This window comes from Plasmodium brasilianum, chromosome 11 (assembly GCF_023973825.1).
Source record: "Plasmodium brasilianum strain Bolivian I chromosome 11, whole genome shotgun sequence".
Taxonomy (NCBI): domain Eukaryota; phylum Apicomplexa; class Aconoidasida; order Haemosporida; family Plasmodiidae; genus Plasmodium; species Plasmodium brasilianum.
Window position 1 is genome coordinate 1119734 of NC_090124.1, and position 19391 is coordinate 1139124.

Here is a 19391-nt window from a genome sequence, read left to right on the forward strand (position 1 = left end):
TGTGTTTTATGTCAAAACGCGGGGAATTAAAAATGCTATGCATGGTATAAACCGCTTATGTAATTATATATTAATATATATACTTTCGTAAAAAAACAAAAGGTAAAAATAAAAAAAAGTCCGCTGTTACATTTTGCGCATTTACTCGCTTTCGTACAGTTTTTTATATTAACGTAAGTATTTGCATATACAAATGTGTAAATATATATATATATATTCACAAAATTTTTTACTGTTTTAATGCCAATTTTATTTGCGTTATTTGTTATATTTTTTAACCGTGTTGCATCCCACCATTTTTTTACATTCACAACAAATAAACAATGTAACTGTTATAAGTGAACATAGATTATTATTAATTTACAATATACATTGATTAATGAACAGAAAAGAAAAAAAAGGGAAAAAAAAATTAATATAATTGTAAACACTGCGATGTCCAATTTGTGGATAATTTTTTTTTTTTTAGTCAAAAGAAATGAAGTTAATATAAATGTGTTTATATAAGCACGCCAATTGGTTTGTATATATATATATATATATGTATTTATGTATTTATGTATTTATTTATTTATTTATTTGTTTATTTATTTATTTATTTATTTATTTATTTTATTTTTGTTTTAAATTGAATTATTTAAGAACTCATTATAATGCAAAAAGATGAATTTTGTAGCCGAATGGCCAGCATAAGTTGAAATTAAAATTGTCCATACGAGAGGAAATTTTTTCGTTTTTTGTATTTACTGATGTTAAGGAGTGTTTTGGAAAGTGAAATATAAAAACGAAATAATAATGAAGTAATAAAAAAAGTAAAGAAATGAAGATGTAATAAATATGCAAAGAAATGGAAAAAGAAAAACGTCTAATTCGACAAAGTTCAAAATACAGTCACCTATGACATTTATAAAGAAAAATATCTTTTCCTTTTTTATTCTGTAGCTTGCGTTATCAACTAATTTTTAAATAAATTTATGATAATTAAACGCGTGTAAAATATTTCCATATGAAGATGTGCATTTAATATGTATTTTCTTTTAGAATTTAAATTTTCAATGACTGAAAATAATAAAACTTCAATGAGAAAAAAAAGAAATAATAATATAATAAGGAATAATAAACAAGAAAAAAAAGAAAGTAATGATATTATAAGGAATAAAAAATGAAATTTAAAACTTCCACCTTCAAATCTTTTTATTTTTCCTTCAAAGGACCTTACGCATGCAAGCTTGCACATTCACAGGCGCTTCATTAACTTTGACTTTGTCTTTGTCTTTCAATTTGTATTTATGCTTTTTTTTTTTTTTTTTTTTTTTAATTTACTAATAGCTCTCTGAATGACAGAATAAAAATAACATCATTTGATTAAATTCATAAACTAACGATATCACTAAAATTTAAAGGGATAAATAAAAGAGCTAGCCAAAATAAATTTTCTCAAACTTTAAAAAAGAAAAGACAGTTGTTCACAATTTAGTTTTTTCAAATATAGCACTTTCATGAATTAATAAGAAAAAAAAATATACATACATGCGTAAAAGTACAAACCTATATATATACATACGTATGTATATATATACGTTATATAAAAATATACATGTATATAAATATATATGTATTTTAGAGATACTATAGAGTTCCCATAATATTATATATCACCTTTTTACGAATATAACTCATATATTTATAACTGAAAAGTTTATAAAAAAGTAACGAATGTTATCATGTATATTATTTCTTGTATATTCAAATATTTTATAGAATAAGAAAAAATAAGGAGACGAATGCAAAGGGCGTATAAATATCGTCTTGTCTTATAACCCTACAACAAATATGTTTAAATAACTTTACTTTTTCCCCTTATATCTCAATCTTCATTATATCACATTTTTTATTTTATTTTAATTAAATGGAGCGAGAAATAGAATGCCAAACGGAAGCCCTTAACTTATCAGAGGAAATAAACATTTCTGAAAAAATAAATGACTTATTAGTTGCTTATGCAAAAAGTATAATATTGCATAATCCAGCTAAGAATGACGAAAATGAGTATGTAATAAAAAAAAAAATATACGAATGGTCGAAGGAATATTTTAAAAAATTATATGATGAAAATGAAGGTAAAAATACAAATCTTGACAATGATTGTGATGTGAAATATGACCCCAGTGCTACTTCTACAGAGAGTAACGCAATAAAAGATCAAATTAAAAAGGAGATGACGAGGGTAAATTTTAATAGGAACAGTTAATAAAAAACATAACAAAAAATCCATATTTTTGTAGCACAAATAAGAGAAGCTTTATTTTGTGTCATATTTGTCTGTCTATGTTTGTATATGTGCCTGCATATATAGTACGTGTATTACAGTAAACATATATATATTTATATAAATAATACCATGTGCTCCCCTTTTTTTACCATTTCGCGCTCATATACAAATGTGTATTCATAAACTTAATATGTGTGCATATAACTTAAAAACTTATTAAAAAGTCCAACAAAAAAATGATTGAAGTAATTGCACCTCTATGCATAATTGAAAAGCTGTAGATTCTCAGTACAAATAAATGCATAATAAATAAAATTTGCAAGAATATAATTCTTTTCTTTTATGTTCTTTCCCTTGTGTACAAATAAATGGACTCATGTATAGTTAACTAAACGTGCATATATGTACACATATGTGTTCATACTAACCTATATATGTACACGCTTAGGTAACTACCCATGAATGCATATATTTCTCCCTCCAACAAACATCATGTTAACGGTATTGCGTCTTTTATTACGTGATATTTGTTCACAGACAGGAAGTTTTTTAATTCTGAACGAGACATCCAAGCAAAGTCATTTATATACTCATTTTGTGATATGTCTAAATTAATATCATTATTTATATAATGAGCTCTATAATAAAAAATTTTCCTTCCGATAATTTCGTTATGGAGAATAGGAAATTTAAATTTCCTTTTGTCAAAAGTGCAAGGACAATAACCAATGAAACATGGCATTTCGCACTTTAAATGTTCTGAACATAAATATTGCAAATTTTGTCTAATTGTTAACTTTTTTTTAAAATCTATCACAGGAAACATCCATTTATTTGTCTTTTTATATTTAACTATTAAATATAAAAAATTATTTGGTTTTCTTTTAATATCTCTATAGTAATATTCATTTGTATTATTATCTTCTTTCTTTTTAATTTTTTCATTTATGTTATCTGAAACATCTTTTTGTTTTGTTTTTTTCTTTTCTTTTTCTATCAAAATATTTTGTATTCCTTCTATGGAAAATAAATTTTCCAAGTCTTCTTTTTCAGCTTTTTTCTCCTCATCTTTATTATGTTCCTTTTCCAGTTTTATATCTTTTTTTTCATACTTTTTATTATTTTCTATGTTATTCTCTTCAGTATTATCTTCATTTATTTTATCATGAAATGAACTTAAATTATACTTCATATGTAAAAACTCTTCGTTTACTTCTAAATTATTATTTGTTCTTAAAAGCCATTTATCTTTAAAATCTTCAAAGTCTTTTTCAAATTCCTCCTCAACAAAGTTTAATGGAAATCTATCAATGCACAAAGATACTTGTACTTTATATTTATCATGAACTACTATTTCTTTTACTTCCATAATATTTGTTTTGGTTAACCTTGAAGAAGTATCACTAGCTTCTCTTAAAGGAATATTTTTTTTTTTTAAATCATTTTGGTAAGTTATATTTTTCTTCTTATTAAAAAAAACACATAATTTTTTGTTCCATATGGGAATATAACTTTTCAGTAAAATTTCCCCCAATACGCCTTTTTCCATGAATCTGCTTATCATTTTGGAGTAGTTCCACTTTGGCGTATTGTGTTCGATCGCTTTTTATACACACATATATATGTATATTATATATATTATATATATATATATATATATATATATATATATATATATATATACTCATTTAGAACGGAAACACCGATAGATACCTACGACGTTTTCACGTCCCTAATTAAATGTACATATATACACATACATATGTACTTTTTGTCAAAAAAACTTTGAACACTTTACATGTTATATATAACATCCAACAAATGTGAACTTCCCTTTCAATTAGCAGATATTAGTTTACAATTACGTTCCTTCACATTTATATAAATGCCATTATAAAATAAATTACACGTTTTTTAGATATATAATACATACACACAAGCCCACGTTGTTTACATTTATGCCTTCCCCCTATGGGCTTACATACTCTTTTAAAGCAAATTTAAAGAGTATTAGGAATGTATTGTTAATATGATTGTAATATACCCATATATATTGCTACCGCTTTAACTTGCCTTTAACAGAAAACAAATAGAAAAACCTGCACAACATATACCCTCAACTATAGTATATATTAGTACGTTATTTTGAAAGTTATGTACTTATGTACACATGAGCTTCAAAATTACTCCCAAGCACTGGGGAAATCTACTTTTATTTTTGTACTATATAAAAATTTCTCTACAGAAAAATAAAATATTTTCTCTTTTTAAATATTTCATTTAATTTGTGCATATTCAAGGGGCTTTTTCATGCGTATTCCCCTTTGCATTATATTTTTATTTCTTCTTTTTTTTATGATAGGCCTTTTATATTATAATTTAAAAAAAAAATTATGTAAAAATTCTTACAATATATTGCAATTTAAAAAAAATTTTTTTTTTTTATGAACCAGTTAGGCTATTTCACATTATATTTAATTGAACACATCAATTATATTTTAAATATAATATCAATCGTTATGAACAATTTTAAAATGTACGCTATATTTGCATTAACCAATAAACATTTTTGTCTCTTAGGAATGAGTATATAAAACAAAAAAAACAAAAAAAAAATAATAATAATAATAGTAGCATCAAAAACGACAGACTTAGTTAAGGTGTTACTACTATTATGATGTTTTCGCCATTGTCCATGCATTATTATTTATGTGAAACCTTAATTGTTTATACACCTTAAGGCGTAAAGGCATGTTAATATACCTGTTGTAAATCCGTTCTTGCTGTTCTGTTTCTTATCTATATCCTATATTTTTCAATATTTTCACCTGTTTGCACATTTGTACAATTTTTTTTTTTTTTTTTTCCTCTATTGTCGTGTATATATATATACATATGCATACTACGGAACGTGTAACAGATTAATTTGCTCAAAAAAAGTTTAATTCATTCTAGTTAAATTTAATAAAAAACAGATTAAAAAATACGATCTTATTTTTTTTTATTGTGAGAAAATGAAACCATATCGAGTATTCACTTTTATGATTCTTTATATTTTTTTATTTTATCTTATATATATTTTCTTTTTATTTTATTTATATTTTATTTTTAACTTTTTTTTTTTTTTATTAACTAAAATAAAATGCAATTATTTTTTTAATCAACATATGATTATTAAAACACTTCTTTACAGTATAATGTGGATTCATTCGATGGTTAATTCATAATTTAAATATTTATTTACGCGTTCAATAAATGTTCAATCTCTTAAAAGTTGATTATATTTTTATTTTTTTCTATTTTCTCTCTTTTCAAAAAAAAAAAAGGATATACATAATAAAACAAGTTGGACTTAAACATCGTTGGTATATTTCTTATTTTTTGCATTAACAGTTATTTCATGCAAGTACTGTTTCTATTACTACGGGTCTGTCCCTTTCTGTGTTTTTACATGTATACTTTCGTAATATATGCAAACACATGTAAACATATATATATATATATATATATATATACGCATTCACAGCGTGCTTATTCTATCTTAATTACTTTCATTAAGTTAGTATTACCAGCGACTTCTTCTTTAATTCCATGAATGCAAATTGCGTTATCTCCAACTGCAACCAAATTTCTTTCTTTGGCAATTTGAATTGCATTCCTCAAGACTGTGTCTGTTCCTTGGAATGATCCGACCTTAATACATGTGATTCCTCTGTGTACATTTAAACATCTAACAGTTGAATCGGAAGCACTAAGAGCTAATATGGTACAGCTTGGTTTATATTTGGCTATTAATCTAGCAGTGTATCCTGTTTCTGTTAAAGCAATAATTAAACTAGCGCCAATTGATTCTGCTGTTTCTACTGCTGATCTAGCTACTGCTTCTTGAACACTTATTGGAGTATCAATTGTGTTAACCAAGGATTGATATAATAACTTGTAATCAATGCATGCTTCAGCTTCTAAGCATATTTTGGACATAATTGTAACAGCTTCAACTGGGAATTTACCACCAGCTGTTTCACCTGAAAGCATAACACAATCAGTTCCATCTAAAACTGCATTAGCCACATCTGTCACTTCTGCTCTTGTAGGTCTTGGGTTCTTGGTCATGGATTCTAGCATTTGAGTAGCTGTTATAATTGGCTTTCCTTGTATGTTGCATCTGAAAATTGTTAAATAAAAGGGAAGAAGAGAAATATTGTATACTCAAAACGCAAGGTGATACGGATATGTACATTTACATAAGGAAAGAATACATATTTATAAGTTCACAGGTACATATGCTGATACATGTGCAAGAATATATGCAGGTACATCCACTAACACACATACATAAACAAAAAGGTGCATGCTAAACGGTAGAACAAGAATGTACATGCGTTGTTATCTTAATTTAACACTAAATGATTTTAAAATAAATGAAGCAAAATGAACTTCACATATATATAACCAATCAGCTGACTTATAAGATAAAAAAATAAAAGATTCGAACAAAACGCTCGTAATCGTAATATTAATTCATTTTTATTATTTTATGCATCACTATTAATAATATAAAATAAATTTGTGATTTTAATTTATATTTTTGGTGATGCAAATGTGTGTAATGCCCTAAAGTTGCAGGAGCGCGGAAAAATAAATGGAAGGGCAAGGAGGAAAATGTAGGCACAAGGAATTTTCACATTAAAGAAGTATACATATACTTCACAGATACATATACTAAATATGTATTTATGATAAGTATCATAAATATATAACATATATATATATATATGCATGAATGCATTTATATATGTACGTGCAATAACACACATTTGCGCACATCTACATTTCGTGCTCATTAATATTACTTCGATATCATAAGCTTCTGGGCCAAGAAAACTTTTTCCGGTGAAATTTCCATTCCTAAATCTCCTCTTGCAATCATGATACCATCTGATTCTAATAAAATTTTATCAAAATTAATAATACCTTCAATATTTTCTATTTTAGGAATAATTTTTATATGCCTTCCTCTTGGTCCTAATAAATTCCTTATCAAACGAAGATCCTCAGCTGATTGGATAAAAGAAGCAGCTATGAAATTACATCCCATTGGAATTGCAAAATTAAGAATATCATTTTTATCTTTTTCACCTATTATTGGTAAATCAACCTTAACATTTGGCAAGTTCATATTTTTTTTCTCTCCTATGGTTGCTGTATTTAATACTTCCGTTACTACATGATCATCATGGGTTTCTAAAACTCTACAGCTAACTGATCCATCTGCTATTAATATTATATTACCTTTTTTTACACTCTGTGGTAATTTTTTGTATGAACAAGCAATACATGTTTCATCACCCAAAAACTCATAATCCGTAACTAGCTTTAATTTACTACCTTCTTTTAAAGTGACCTCTTTATTTTTTAATAAACCTGTTCTTATCTCGGGTCCTTTTGTATCTAGCAACATACCTAACAAAACATTCGGTCTTTGTTCCTGCGCCTTTAAAACATTATTAAACATTTCCCTGTGATCATCATGCGTTCCGTGCGAGAAATTTAAGCGGCATATGTCCATTCCTAAAGGGATGGAAAGAAAAGAAAAATATCAAATAAAATAAAAAAATAAAATAAGGAATAACAAATATGGAATTAATAATATGGCATAACAAATATGGAATTACAAATATGGAATAACAAATATGGAATAACAAATATGGAATAACAAATATGGAATAACAAATATGGAATAACAAATATGGAATTACAAATATGGAATAACAAATATGGAATTACAAATATGGAATAACAAATATGGAATTACAAATATGGAATAACAAATATGGAATTACAAATATGGAATAACAAATATGGAATTACAAATATGGAATAACAAATATGGAATAACAAATATGGAATTACAAATATGGAATTACAAATATGGAATAACAAATATGGAATTACAAATATGGAATAACAAATATGGAATTACAAATATAGAATAACAAATATGGAATAATAAATATGTAATAACAAATAAGTAATAACGAATAGGTCATAAGGAACAAGCAATTACCAATACGGCAAAACAAAAAAGAATATACAGTAACACACAAAACATACTAAAACATGGACTACATGGTAAAACATGAGGAACCAAAAATAAATAAAACGCAAAGCACTAAAAATAAAACAACGTAACAAAACACAATAACAAACATATGAAACTAATGTACACTGAGGTTATATAAAATCAAAAGATAATACTCCAACATCTGAACAACAATAACAATATAATTTAGATAAAAAAATAATATTTATTCAGTTTATTTTCTATATTCATCTTTTTTTTCGTAAACGAACCTGCATCTATAAGTTTTACAAGTGTTTCCACGGATTTACATGCTGGACCTAGGGTACAAATAATGTGCGTTTTTTTAGAGCGCAAATTGACTTTATCACTCGGTTCTAAAATTTGCCTCAGCGTTATATTAGCTGCACTTTGCAAGCTCGCGCTCGAAGAAGAATTTTTAAATTTATAAGAACTCATTATATTCTAATGTTTTAGTTTGAAATGTTTTATTTTTTATTAGAATAAAACGTAAGGATTAAAAATAATTAGAAAAAAAAAAAAAAAAAAATTATACGTTCAAATAGTTCTGTAATATATTCTGAAATGTTTATATTGGCACTATGATAAATTTTTACTTCTTCTTTTTCCTTATATATTTGAATAAAATTATTCAATTATTCTTTTTTTTTTTTTTTGATTTCTCTTTATTTTTTTCGTTTTCAGAAAGGAAGTAATATATTTATATGTCAACTACTCATGAAGGAAAAAAGTATAATTATAGTGTAATAATGTAGAGTAACTAATAATATAATTAATATAAAATAAGATATAGCCAAGCATTAAGATAATATATATAAACACCATTTAGCACAAATAAAACTACAATAAAACATATAGAAAATAAAAAAAAAGCATTTATAAAGCATAAGAATAAAAATAAAAATATTAAAAAGAATTACAGAAATGTGAAATGAAAATCTAAACAGTAACACCAAATTATAAAATAACGATAGGCATAAATATTAAGTTATATATATATATATATTCGAATATGTATATATGCAATATGTATATATAAATATATAATTATACATTGCATATATATATGTTGGTATGTATATATATTTATATATATACATCTCAAAATGCAATGAATACTTTTTTTCACTACATGCGTAGGATGGTGGTTATATATTTTAGAAATTTTTTAAAATAAACTATATGTTTCACTCAGTATAATAGGGACTATATGTTATTTTATTATTAAAAGAAAAAACATTAGATATAAATTATTTGAAGAATTAGCATTTTATAACACATACTACTATATTCTACTATAAAATAAATAATATATTTTTATGAGTACATGTATGTTATGAACACATATTAAAGGGGGTATGTGAAGTTATAAGTCCTACGAAAATTAAAAATATACTTTTCGTATAACTATATATATATTATTTGTATAGCTTAATCAGCAAGTGAATACTTATATATATTTATATATGTATATTTATATGTATATATTTATATGTATATATTTATATGTATATATTTATATGTATATATTTATATGTATATATTTATATGTATATATTTATATGTATATATTTATATGTATGTATTTATATGTATGTATTTACGTTTATATTTACGCATATACGAATATGTAACATATGCACTATTAAGTGCATTTATTATCTGCATTTTGCTTATTTCGTAAGTTTAAAAAAAAAAAAAAAATTGAAAAAAACATCAAAACAGCATAGTTATTATATAAACATGAACAATTTTAAAAAATACAACATAAATATACGCAAATAAAAGCGAGGTTTTAAGAATATCAAAAAATTAAAAAGTGAGATATCAGTAAAAGAGGGGATATATTTATTTTTCGTCATTCACATATGGAATAAATTGAGAATTGCGGATTGGAAAGAAATTTATAAATATATTTTTTTTGAATATATAAAAAATTTTCATGTAATTAAGTTATTTTGTTAAATTTATTTTACATTCGTACGTAAAATGTACAGCGTTTTAAGGGTAAATCGTGTTTATAAATTTGAATTAATTATTGTGTAAAATTTGCGAAAATGGTACATATAAATTCTTGCATATTTTATATACGTGTATAATATGTACATATACATATATATATATATAAATGTAAAGATGTCTTTAATCATTTAAATAGCGCATTAAACAAAGTTAATTACGTGCGCGTTTGTAATCTTTTTTTCAAATATGGATGAGCTAAATTTCTGCTTCGTATATAAACTTTTAAAATAATAAAGCTAATTAGCTTAAATATGTTTTTTCCTATCACTCATATTCTTTTTAAATTTTGTATTAAGTAGTCTTCTGAATTATCTTTACACAAATTGTATTTAAAATTAATTTAAAGTAGTATTTACGCTTTTTGTTTTTTTTTCCTTTTTTTTAACAATTTACGATGCACAGAGGTGTATGAAAAATACTCCGGAGCCTACATATGTGCCAGCATAAATTAATTATTTATTGTTTCCCCCCTATAGGTGGAGCTCTTTGTTTTTATATTAATTTATACATGTATATGTATATATATATATATATATATATATATATATATTTATATATAATATTCACTTAGCGTTTGAAGAAAGAAATTATGACGTATCTTAAGGAATTTGCTTCATTGGAGGGATGAAGATTTATTTAATAAATTTTAAAAAACCATGCACATAATAAAATTTTTACCTTTTTAAGAGAAAATACCCTTTTCATTTTATTTTGCACATTATATAGCACAATATATGGAACTTCAATTTATTCCTTTTTTCTTCCCACTATTGACCCTTTTTTTCATTTCTTTTTTAGTTTTTTATTTAAAATGTGAAATCCTTTATTTACTATATTCCTTTTGGAAGGTTAAAATTAGTGTGTGTTCAAGTATAGGTATTTATATACTTTTAATGATACGTGTGTTAAGTAAAAAATATAAATAATCGAATAAAACATTACGGAAAGAGGTTACGCCTACATGTTTTTCTTTTTTTATTTTTTAGTACGCCTTATTTCTTTTCTGTAGGAAAAAGGCCTTGTTTTTTTTTATATATTTCGCTTTCAATTGAGGAGTAGGAAAATTAAATTATGCTATAAAGTGTACCACGTATATTATTGGAAGTATATTATTATGATATTAAAATTACATAAGGTTTTTTTTGAAAAAAAAAAAAAAAGCCGAAATGAGATGAAGTGAAATTAAAGCAAGTAAAAGTATATATAGTTATATATTTCCTAAAAAGTAAAATGGGGCGTTTGCTTTACCTCAACATGACAAACAAAATAACTGCTTAAACGCGTGGAAAGGTATATTCCCACACTTTTAGTTATTTATCTATATCAACTGCTTTACTGTTATTAGCAGCTGTTATTTTACTTTTTTTAGATTAAAAATTGCGAAGTACGTTGGCTTTAAATTAATATATGTGTTCCATGTATATGTTTATGTGTAGAGTCATGTATAAACATGCACTAACAACACAATATGATATAAAAAACTTGAAATTTTTGAAGGAACGTATTTTTATCGTACTCAAACAAAAAAATCATTAAAAATTAAAATGTACATATAAACTCTTCAATGCATGTTTTAATTTGCGCAAATTAAATTAAACGAAAAGAACAAAAGGAAAGGAAACAATTATTCATGCCTTATAATACATAATGAATTAAACAGTCATCAATAAATGGGGGTATAAAAAAAAAAAAAGAAGGGAAAAAAAGAAAATACCCTCTACCCCTTATTTTTAACAGTATTCTTTATAATACCATTTACAACAAAATTAAAAAGTTATATTATTTTCCCTTAGGGTAGCTTCTACCAACTGAATTAAGCATTTAACACTTTCACCGCCGCTAGTAAACCCTGAATAATGCACAAACGTTAACCCTTTTATATTTGAGACTTTTTCTAATTCGGAATTTTTCAGTCCTCTAAAACTAGCAGGAAATGGCATTCTTAAGGAAAAGGCTTCATTTTTTTTTGAGATGGCACCACATCTAATATTTCCATACCTGTCATTATAAATGCAAAATAAAATTTCCTCTTTTATATTAAATTCTTCTTCTATATCATATAAATGATCATAATATGGACAATTTTTTTGTAGGTATATTACTTTACCCGATTTGTGAAAATTATATCTATTGTTAATAGCTTCCATTGTCATACTTTTTGCAAAATACCATACATTTGAATAGTAATTTACAAAACTTGTAAATTCTTCTTTAACAATATTCGATGCTAACATAAAGCGCTCATTTTCATCAACTTGATCATCTAAAAAATTTGGATTGAAACTATTTACTCGATGTTGCAGAGTTGTATTTATTTGATATTTGGCTACTCCTTCATATTGATTAATTCCATTATCTAAAGCATCAACAGATTCGATAAAAGCTGTATATATTTTATCATACAATATGTTCACTTTGCTCTCATCCGTAATATTAAAACCTTTTCTAAAAACATCTTTAGCATAATGTTTATATATTAATCCTGCGCTACTTAGTCGTATTGTGTGTTTTTCATCTAGCGTGTCATTAAACTCCTTCTGATGATGATCATATCTTTTCTTTTCATGATTATACACACCTCCTACATCTACTACAATATCACACTGATCTAATGTATCTTGATCACGGGTTCTTATAATTTTAGCGTCTTTATACTCAGGTAAAAATTTTAACATAACTGTTGCTAATATTTCATCCGTATGAAAACGTCCTGAATGTGTCCCTATAACTTTTTGCATACTTGACTTAAAAATGAAATAAGTAAATAAAATTTTTTTCAAAGTATTTATTACGTTTGTTTTTCTGTTTCTAATGCTGCTATTGTGTAAAATGTATCTTGATAGTTGTAAATGGTATTTCGCTGCAAACGATTTCATAAAGTCCTTACGTTTAACTTCTTTTAATTTTTGAACTTCTTATTATTTCAATTTTGAATCTAATCACATTTCAATTTCAAAGCTTTCAAAAATTCAATAATAAAAATTTCAAATATTTCTTCCTCTTTAAAAGATTATAATTAACTTTCTACAGATACGTTAGCGTATTTATGTGTCAACATTTTAAATGGTTAAATAGGTATTTTTTGGTTTTGATATATTTGTTATTTTGTTTTATTGCACCATAATGTTTTGCCGTTTTTAGGCCCATTTTTTGCCTTTTCTTTATCCCATTTTTATCTTTTTTTTTTTAATATTAATTAGTAACACACATATACTGCACTCGTTCGTTTGAGCGCTTGCATTTTTTTGTCGTTTATACTTATATATGCCACATTGTCGCTATTATATAAATATATATATATGTGTGTGCTTACATAATTTTTTTTTTTTTTTTTATATATATTCTTTTAATTTTTTGTGGCTATTTATAAAGTACTTCACATAATAAATTGACGTTAACTATAGTTAACTTGAAAAAAAAAAATATATATTTTTTTTAATTATTATAAGAAATACACCCAAAATATGGAGTAAAAATAAATAAAAAAGAACGTAGAAGGGGCTTTTTTTTCGTAAGAATATGTTTACTCCATTATTCAGTTTTTGAGCTTAACTTCATTTCAGGCTATTAGCTTGTAGAGGTTTTATGAGTACCTATAGCAGATAATACTTTGATGATTTGTTTTTAGCATATACTTTTTTGCAAGTTTTTTCATAATACTTACGCATACTTATGGTCTAAATACGTGAACATATGTGCATGTGTAATGTCCATTGTACATGTATTTGCACATAGATGCTCACAGAACACGTCAACGAAGGCATAATACGTATACATATATATATATATATATATATATATATATATATATATACACAAATGCTTAAAGAGTTGCATGAATATATATATGCATATGTATTTGCATATGTATGCGTATATAAATATATGTGTATATAAAGTTGAATGCTGAAAGTGTGACTTCACTTAACATGTTCAGGTATGTTATATTTGGTATTTCCGGCTCGGTTAGCGGATGGGTTTTAAGAGATATAGTGATTTGCTTAGTTAACAACGTAAATTCGACCAATGGAATATTATTAAATAAATTTATATGTAGTAAAGATGATTATGTAAAGAATACTTCTAACGAACTTAAGTACTGCTTTGACCAACTAGAATTAAGTAAAGGTTTTAATAATTACAATATATATTTAAAGGAAAAAAATTATTTTGTAGAAACATTATATATTGAAAAATGGAACAATATAAAGAATTTGAGTGAGCATATGCACAGTGAAAAAAATAAAGAAATATTACATTACTTACAAAAAATGAACATACATTTCTCCCCTTCCTTATTTGTTTTGTTGAAACAGTATAACGGAATTGATACACCAGAGTATTTAAAAAATTATTTTTCATAACATGATGTTATGTTTTCTTCACGTACATATATGTACTGCATATACGTGTGTATATTGAACATATCTATTTTATCAAAACATTTATTTCTTTTTAATATTATACTACTTTTATTTAATTAGTATTTTTTTTTTTTTTTTTTTTTTTTTCAAACGTTAAACGAGTACATAATGTTAAAACTTTTAGTTGTCCACGTGTGTGCGCATATATATATGTATGTCTATATGTTAGTTTAATAAAAAGATTAATTTTTACATATGCATATAATTATTCACAATAATTTCCACATGCCCACATAGTTGTTACTTCCACCTCCAAGTTAATAGCAAATGAACTGTTTGAAAAAATGGAAAATTGAACTTGTAATTTTTTTTAACAATATATAGCAAGAAAAGTAAAAAATCATGGCAAAATGGCGAACTGAAAATTATACTTTCATGATGAAGTGGTTCGTACAGTTAAACAAAACAACAAAACAGAGTGGCACTTCACCCATGATATTATAAAAAAAGGAACTTATATAATTACGTTTTATTTTATTTTATTTTTTCTATGTTACTACATTTTTGTCGTGTTACTTCATTTTTTTTTTATGTTCATTATTTTTTATTTCTCCCCCCTTCCTAGCTAGCCAATAACTGACATTTAGGAAAGACAACTCTTTTTCTCTTTACACGTTACAAAAATTGCCTTTTCCTATACTTATACAACCTACTCACCTTTTTATTTTGTTCTCCTTTTCCCCTTGATACATAGAAATCTCTGCTGTGAGGGATTTGATAAGAGTTTCCTTCTCACGTAGTTTCTGTTTTATTTGGGTTATATCTTGGACATTGGTATTCTTTGACCTACTGCTTAGCTCCTTTTGTAATTCTTCACATTCTTTAGTTTTTAACTCAATGATAGCATTTTTTTTCATTGATTCTTCTGTTTTTTCTATTAATTTTTTCTGCACATTTTTAAGTTTTTGTATTAAGTCGAAAGCAGTTGGATCATTTCCTTCTAAGTTTCTCCATCTGTGAATATTTATAGGTTTTTCTAATTCTTCTGACAATGTTTTAACCTTTGCTTGCTCATTAATTAATTCTTTTTTCAACGAGTTAATTTCCATTTTGTTGTTATTCAAAACCTCTTTCGATACATTACTTAACGCATTAGAATTTTTTAAGTTAGAGATAGTCTTATTTAAATTTTTAATTTCTTGCAGTTGTGTTTTATTTGTTACATCTAGTTTATCATGAGATATTTGAAGTAGTTTTAGTTTCTCCCTTAAGGTTGTTATTTGGTCTGTTTTTTCATTTATTTCGTTATTTAATAAGTCTTTTTCTTTTTTTGTTTGATTAAGATTTTTGTCCGAAAATTTTAACTTACTATTTAATTCATTTATTTCTACTTCTAAATTATCTACTGTTTTTTTATCATGTACTATTTGAGTCTTACAATTTTCATTTTGATGTTTGTATCTTTCTATTTGTTCTTTTAATTTTTCAGATTGACTAATTATATTTTTTTTGTCCTCTATCATATCATTTAACATAGATTCTAAATTCTTTTTTTCATTTTTTATGATATCCAGCTCGTTAGTTTGAAACTTGAATTTCTCTTCTAAGCTGTTTAATTTTTCTTTTGTTTCCATCAGAATTTTACTAGTATTTATTTTTTCGCTTTTTATATTTTCATATAACGATTTCTCCTTTGCTAAATCGTTTTTTAGAGAGTTAACTATTTTTACATAAGTACTGATTTTACTGTCTTTCGTTACTAGCTCATTAGTGCTACTAACCACTTTACTATTTGTATGAGAGAGGTCATGCAACAATTTATCTTTTTCCTTAACAAGTGCATGTATTTCTTCATTTAATTTATTTTTTTCTTCTATACCTTTTTTAATATCTTTTTCTAAATTTATGTTACAAATTTTCTCTTTCTTTGCTATTTCTGTATTCTTTTTAATGACTTCATCAATTTTTTCAATTAATTTTTTTGTTTGTTCCTTTTCTATTATCAAATCATTAATTTCTCTTCTCTGGTTTTGATATTTCTGCTTAGTTTCTTCAGTTAATTTTATGATATTCTGAATTTCATATGTGAGAGATTTTACATTAATATCTAGTGATTTCTTCTCTTTCTCTAACATTTTTATTTTATAATATTCTTGATCTAATTTCATTTTGATTTTTGTATTGTTATTAGTAAGACTGTTTATAACCGTTGTGTTGTTCACAATTTCATTTTCTTTCATTTTAATTTCGTTCATAAGTAATTTATTTTTTTTGTTTAAGTCTTCTACCTTTTGTTCATAATCATTGTTTTTTTTTATTATTTCTTTTTGTTTCTTTTCTAATAAATCCATTTTATCTAGTAAGTTTGTATTACTATTTTGCAAGTCTTTATTTTTGTTTATTTGATTGTCTAACAACTTTTGTGTTTTAATTAACTCTTCATTCATATAATTCCTTTCCTCAATTAAAATTTCTGTGTTCTTTTCAATTAATAATTTATCTTTATTATACTCTTCATCTAATTTTTTGTGTTCTTCTATTTCTTTTTTTAACGTATCTATTGTAGTATTTTTTTTTATATTTTCTTTTTTAGCACATTTTAAACTATCATTTATTTCAAGATTTTCGTTTTTTAATTCTTTACTATTTTTTTCTAAATTGTCTACTTTTAATAATATGTGTTCATTTTCTCTTTTTAAAGATTCAATTTCTTTATTTTTCTTTTCTATCTTTACCTCCAATTCTTCAATACTACTTTTTAATGTTTCGATATTCTCTAAATAATTCTCCTTTTCACAACTCCATCTATCCTCTTTTTTCTGATTACTATCAAATAAGACTTGTAGTTTATCCAACTGACCTTGTAGTAGTAGCACATTTTTTTTTTCTTCTTCATAGCTTTTAATAATTTGCTTATTCTTTACCATATTTTTTTCTATCTCTTCCTTTAGTTTTCTTATGTTCTCTTCGTATTGCTTATTTTTTTCCTCTCTTTCTTTCACGAATTTAAGTGTCCGCTTAAATTCTTTTTTTAAATTTTTTACTTTCCACACGCTGTTTTTACCATTACTGCTGTTATTGTTAGTAGGACTACCACTACGGCTGCGGCTTTTGCCATGATTAGGATTAGAATTACCTTTATTGTTACTACTACAATTATATCTTCTATTTATAATGATACTTACGTTTGTGCTTATATTTTTAAGGAAGTTCACTACACCTTCAAAATTGATACTGTTAATATCAGTGCACTCATCACTTGTGTTTACATCTGAACACTTCCCTGATTCATTGTTTTCGATTTTTTTTTTCTTTGCCTTAAACTTCTTCCCATTTTTTATCTTTTTTTTCCTTTCTTTTTCATTATCTTCGTTACTATTACTTGATTTTATGTCTCCATTTTGGCATTCCCCAGCTTTACTGTCCTCTTCACGTGCTTCATTCGCTTCGTTTGTTTCATTTGCTTTGTTCGTTTCGTTCGCTTCGTTCGTTTTGTTCGCTTCGTTCGTTTTGTTCGCTTCGTTCGTTTTGTTCGCTTCGTTCGTTTCGTTCGCTTCGTTCGTTTCGTTCGCTTCGTTCGTTTTGTTCGCTTCGTTCGCTTCGTTCATTTCGCTCGTTTTGTTTTTTTCATTTTTATAATCAATCCCTCCATCCTGCATCTCACTTTGCAGCCTATCATCCGAATTCTCATCAGGGGAGGAAATCATTTTCTACTTTGTCCAAAAAAAATAAAAAATAAAATAAAGTTCAACATTTATATTTTATTAAACGAGTAAAGGAGCCAAATAGACAAGAATGAAAAGGTAATAATGAACGGGAAGGTCAAAATGAGGTCTATATCCTAAGACATTTCAGAATTTTTGGCTATCCTATTTTTGCCCGCAAAACTGGTTGTCTCTTCGGTAGCTCAACACCTTAAAATTTTGTACCGAAATGGAGAGAAAAAAAAGCAGATAACTGGGAAAAAATAGGTAAAAATTGGCAAAACATGGACAAAAAATCTGCTAAAAATGGGCAAAAAGGGAGAAAGAAAGAAAAAATCTTCTAGCCCTTTTCAATCAAAATAGTAACATTACCCTTTTCTCAAAGTGCATATTTCTGACGTGATTTTTTTTTTTTTTTTCAAAAAATACTTATGTATTTTTTCTTTTATATAGTAGGTTATCTGCAATTACACTTAATTAGAAGGTTTATACTGCTCTTTTTCTTTATCATCTATAATTATCATTTTTTAAAAATATATGTCAAAATTCATAATTTTCCCATTCAACGCATGTGTATGCATATTCATATATATATATATAATTATCAATTTTGTCTATTGTTTATTTTATTTTTATTTTTTTTTTTTTGAAAAATTTAATATCTATATATTTACAGTGAGAATCCTATAATGTTATAAAAATTAATAAAATGATAGAGCCCTTTATCGAATTTAGTAGGAGCATCATATTTAAGAGAAAACATATATCCATACATACACATATATGCTTGAGCATATATATGTACATACATAAATTTCTATATATCCTCACATTCATTAAAAATTAATAAAAGTTTTAAATAAGTAAATCCACTTTAACAGCCTACGTAGTTGTCTTTTATTAAATGATGGCGGAAAAAAAAAAAA

General features: G+C 25.4%; 6 protein-coding genes across 6 annotated transcripts; 2 read left to right on the top strand and 4 right to left on the bottom strand.

The window, feature by feature from the left end:
* Positions 1–1909: 1909 nt before the first annotated feature.
* MKS88_003703 (uncharacterized protein) lies at positions 1910–2251 on the top strand (the record flags this gene model as incomplete). The annotated part of the gene is made up of 1 exon (XM_067216818.1): positions 1910–2251. One exon carries the CDS (start codon positions 1910–1912, stop codon positions 2249–2251), a length of 342 nt encoding a protein of 113 aa, XP_067072515.1.
* Positions 2252–2762: 511 nt separating this feature from the next.
* On the bottom strand, positions 2763–3836 carry MKS88_003704 (ribosomal protein L46; the record flags this gene model as incomplete). Its single annotated transcript, XM_067216819.1, has 1 exon — positions 2763–3836. One exon carries the CDS (start codon positions 3834–3836, stop codon positions 2763–2765), a length of 1074 nt encoding a protein of 357 aa, XP_067072516.1.
* A 1967-nt stretch (positions 3837–5803) lies between these two features.
* MKS88_003705 (pyruvate kinase) lies at positions 5804–8813 on the bottom strand (the record flags this gene model as incomplete). The annotated part of the gene is made up of 3 exons (XM_067216821.1): positions 5804–6437; positions 7126–7843; positions 8627–8813. 3 exons carry the CDS (start codon positions 8811–8813, stop codon positions 5804–5806), a joined length of 1539 nt encoding a protein of 512 aa, XP_067072517.1.
* Positions 8814–12163: 3350 nt separating this feature from the next.
* MKS88_003706 (ATPase) lies at positions 12164–13273 on the bottom strand (the record flags this gene model as incomplete). The annotated part of the gene is made up of 1 exon (XM_067216822.1): positions 12164–13273. One exon carries the CDS (start codon positions 13271–13273, stop codon positions 12164–12166), a length of 1110 nt encoding a protein of 369 aa, XP_067072518.1.
* A 1053-nt stretch (positions 13274–14326) lies between these two features.
* Positions 14327–14761, top strand: MKS88_003707 (uncharacterized protein; the record flags this gene model as incomplete). The annotated part of the gene is made up of 1 exon (XM_067216823.1): positions 14327–14761. One exon carries the CDS (start codon positions 14327–14329, stop codon positions 14759–14761), a length of 435 nt encoding a protein of 144 aa, XP_067072519.1.
* A 713-nt stretch (positions 14762–15474) lies between these two features.
* On the bottom strand, positions 15475–18468 carry MKS88_003708 (uncharacterized protein; the record flags this gene model as incomplete). Its single annotated transcript, XM_067216824.1, has 1 exon — positions 15475–18468. One exon carries the CDS (start codon positions 18466–18468, stop codon positions 15475–15477), a length of 2994 nt encoding a protein of 997 aa, XP_067072520.1.
* Between the last annotated feature and the right edge of the window lie 923 nt (positions 18469–19391).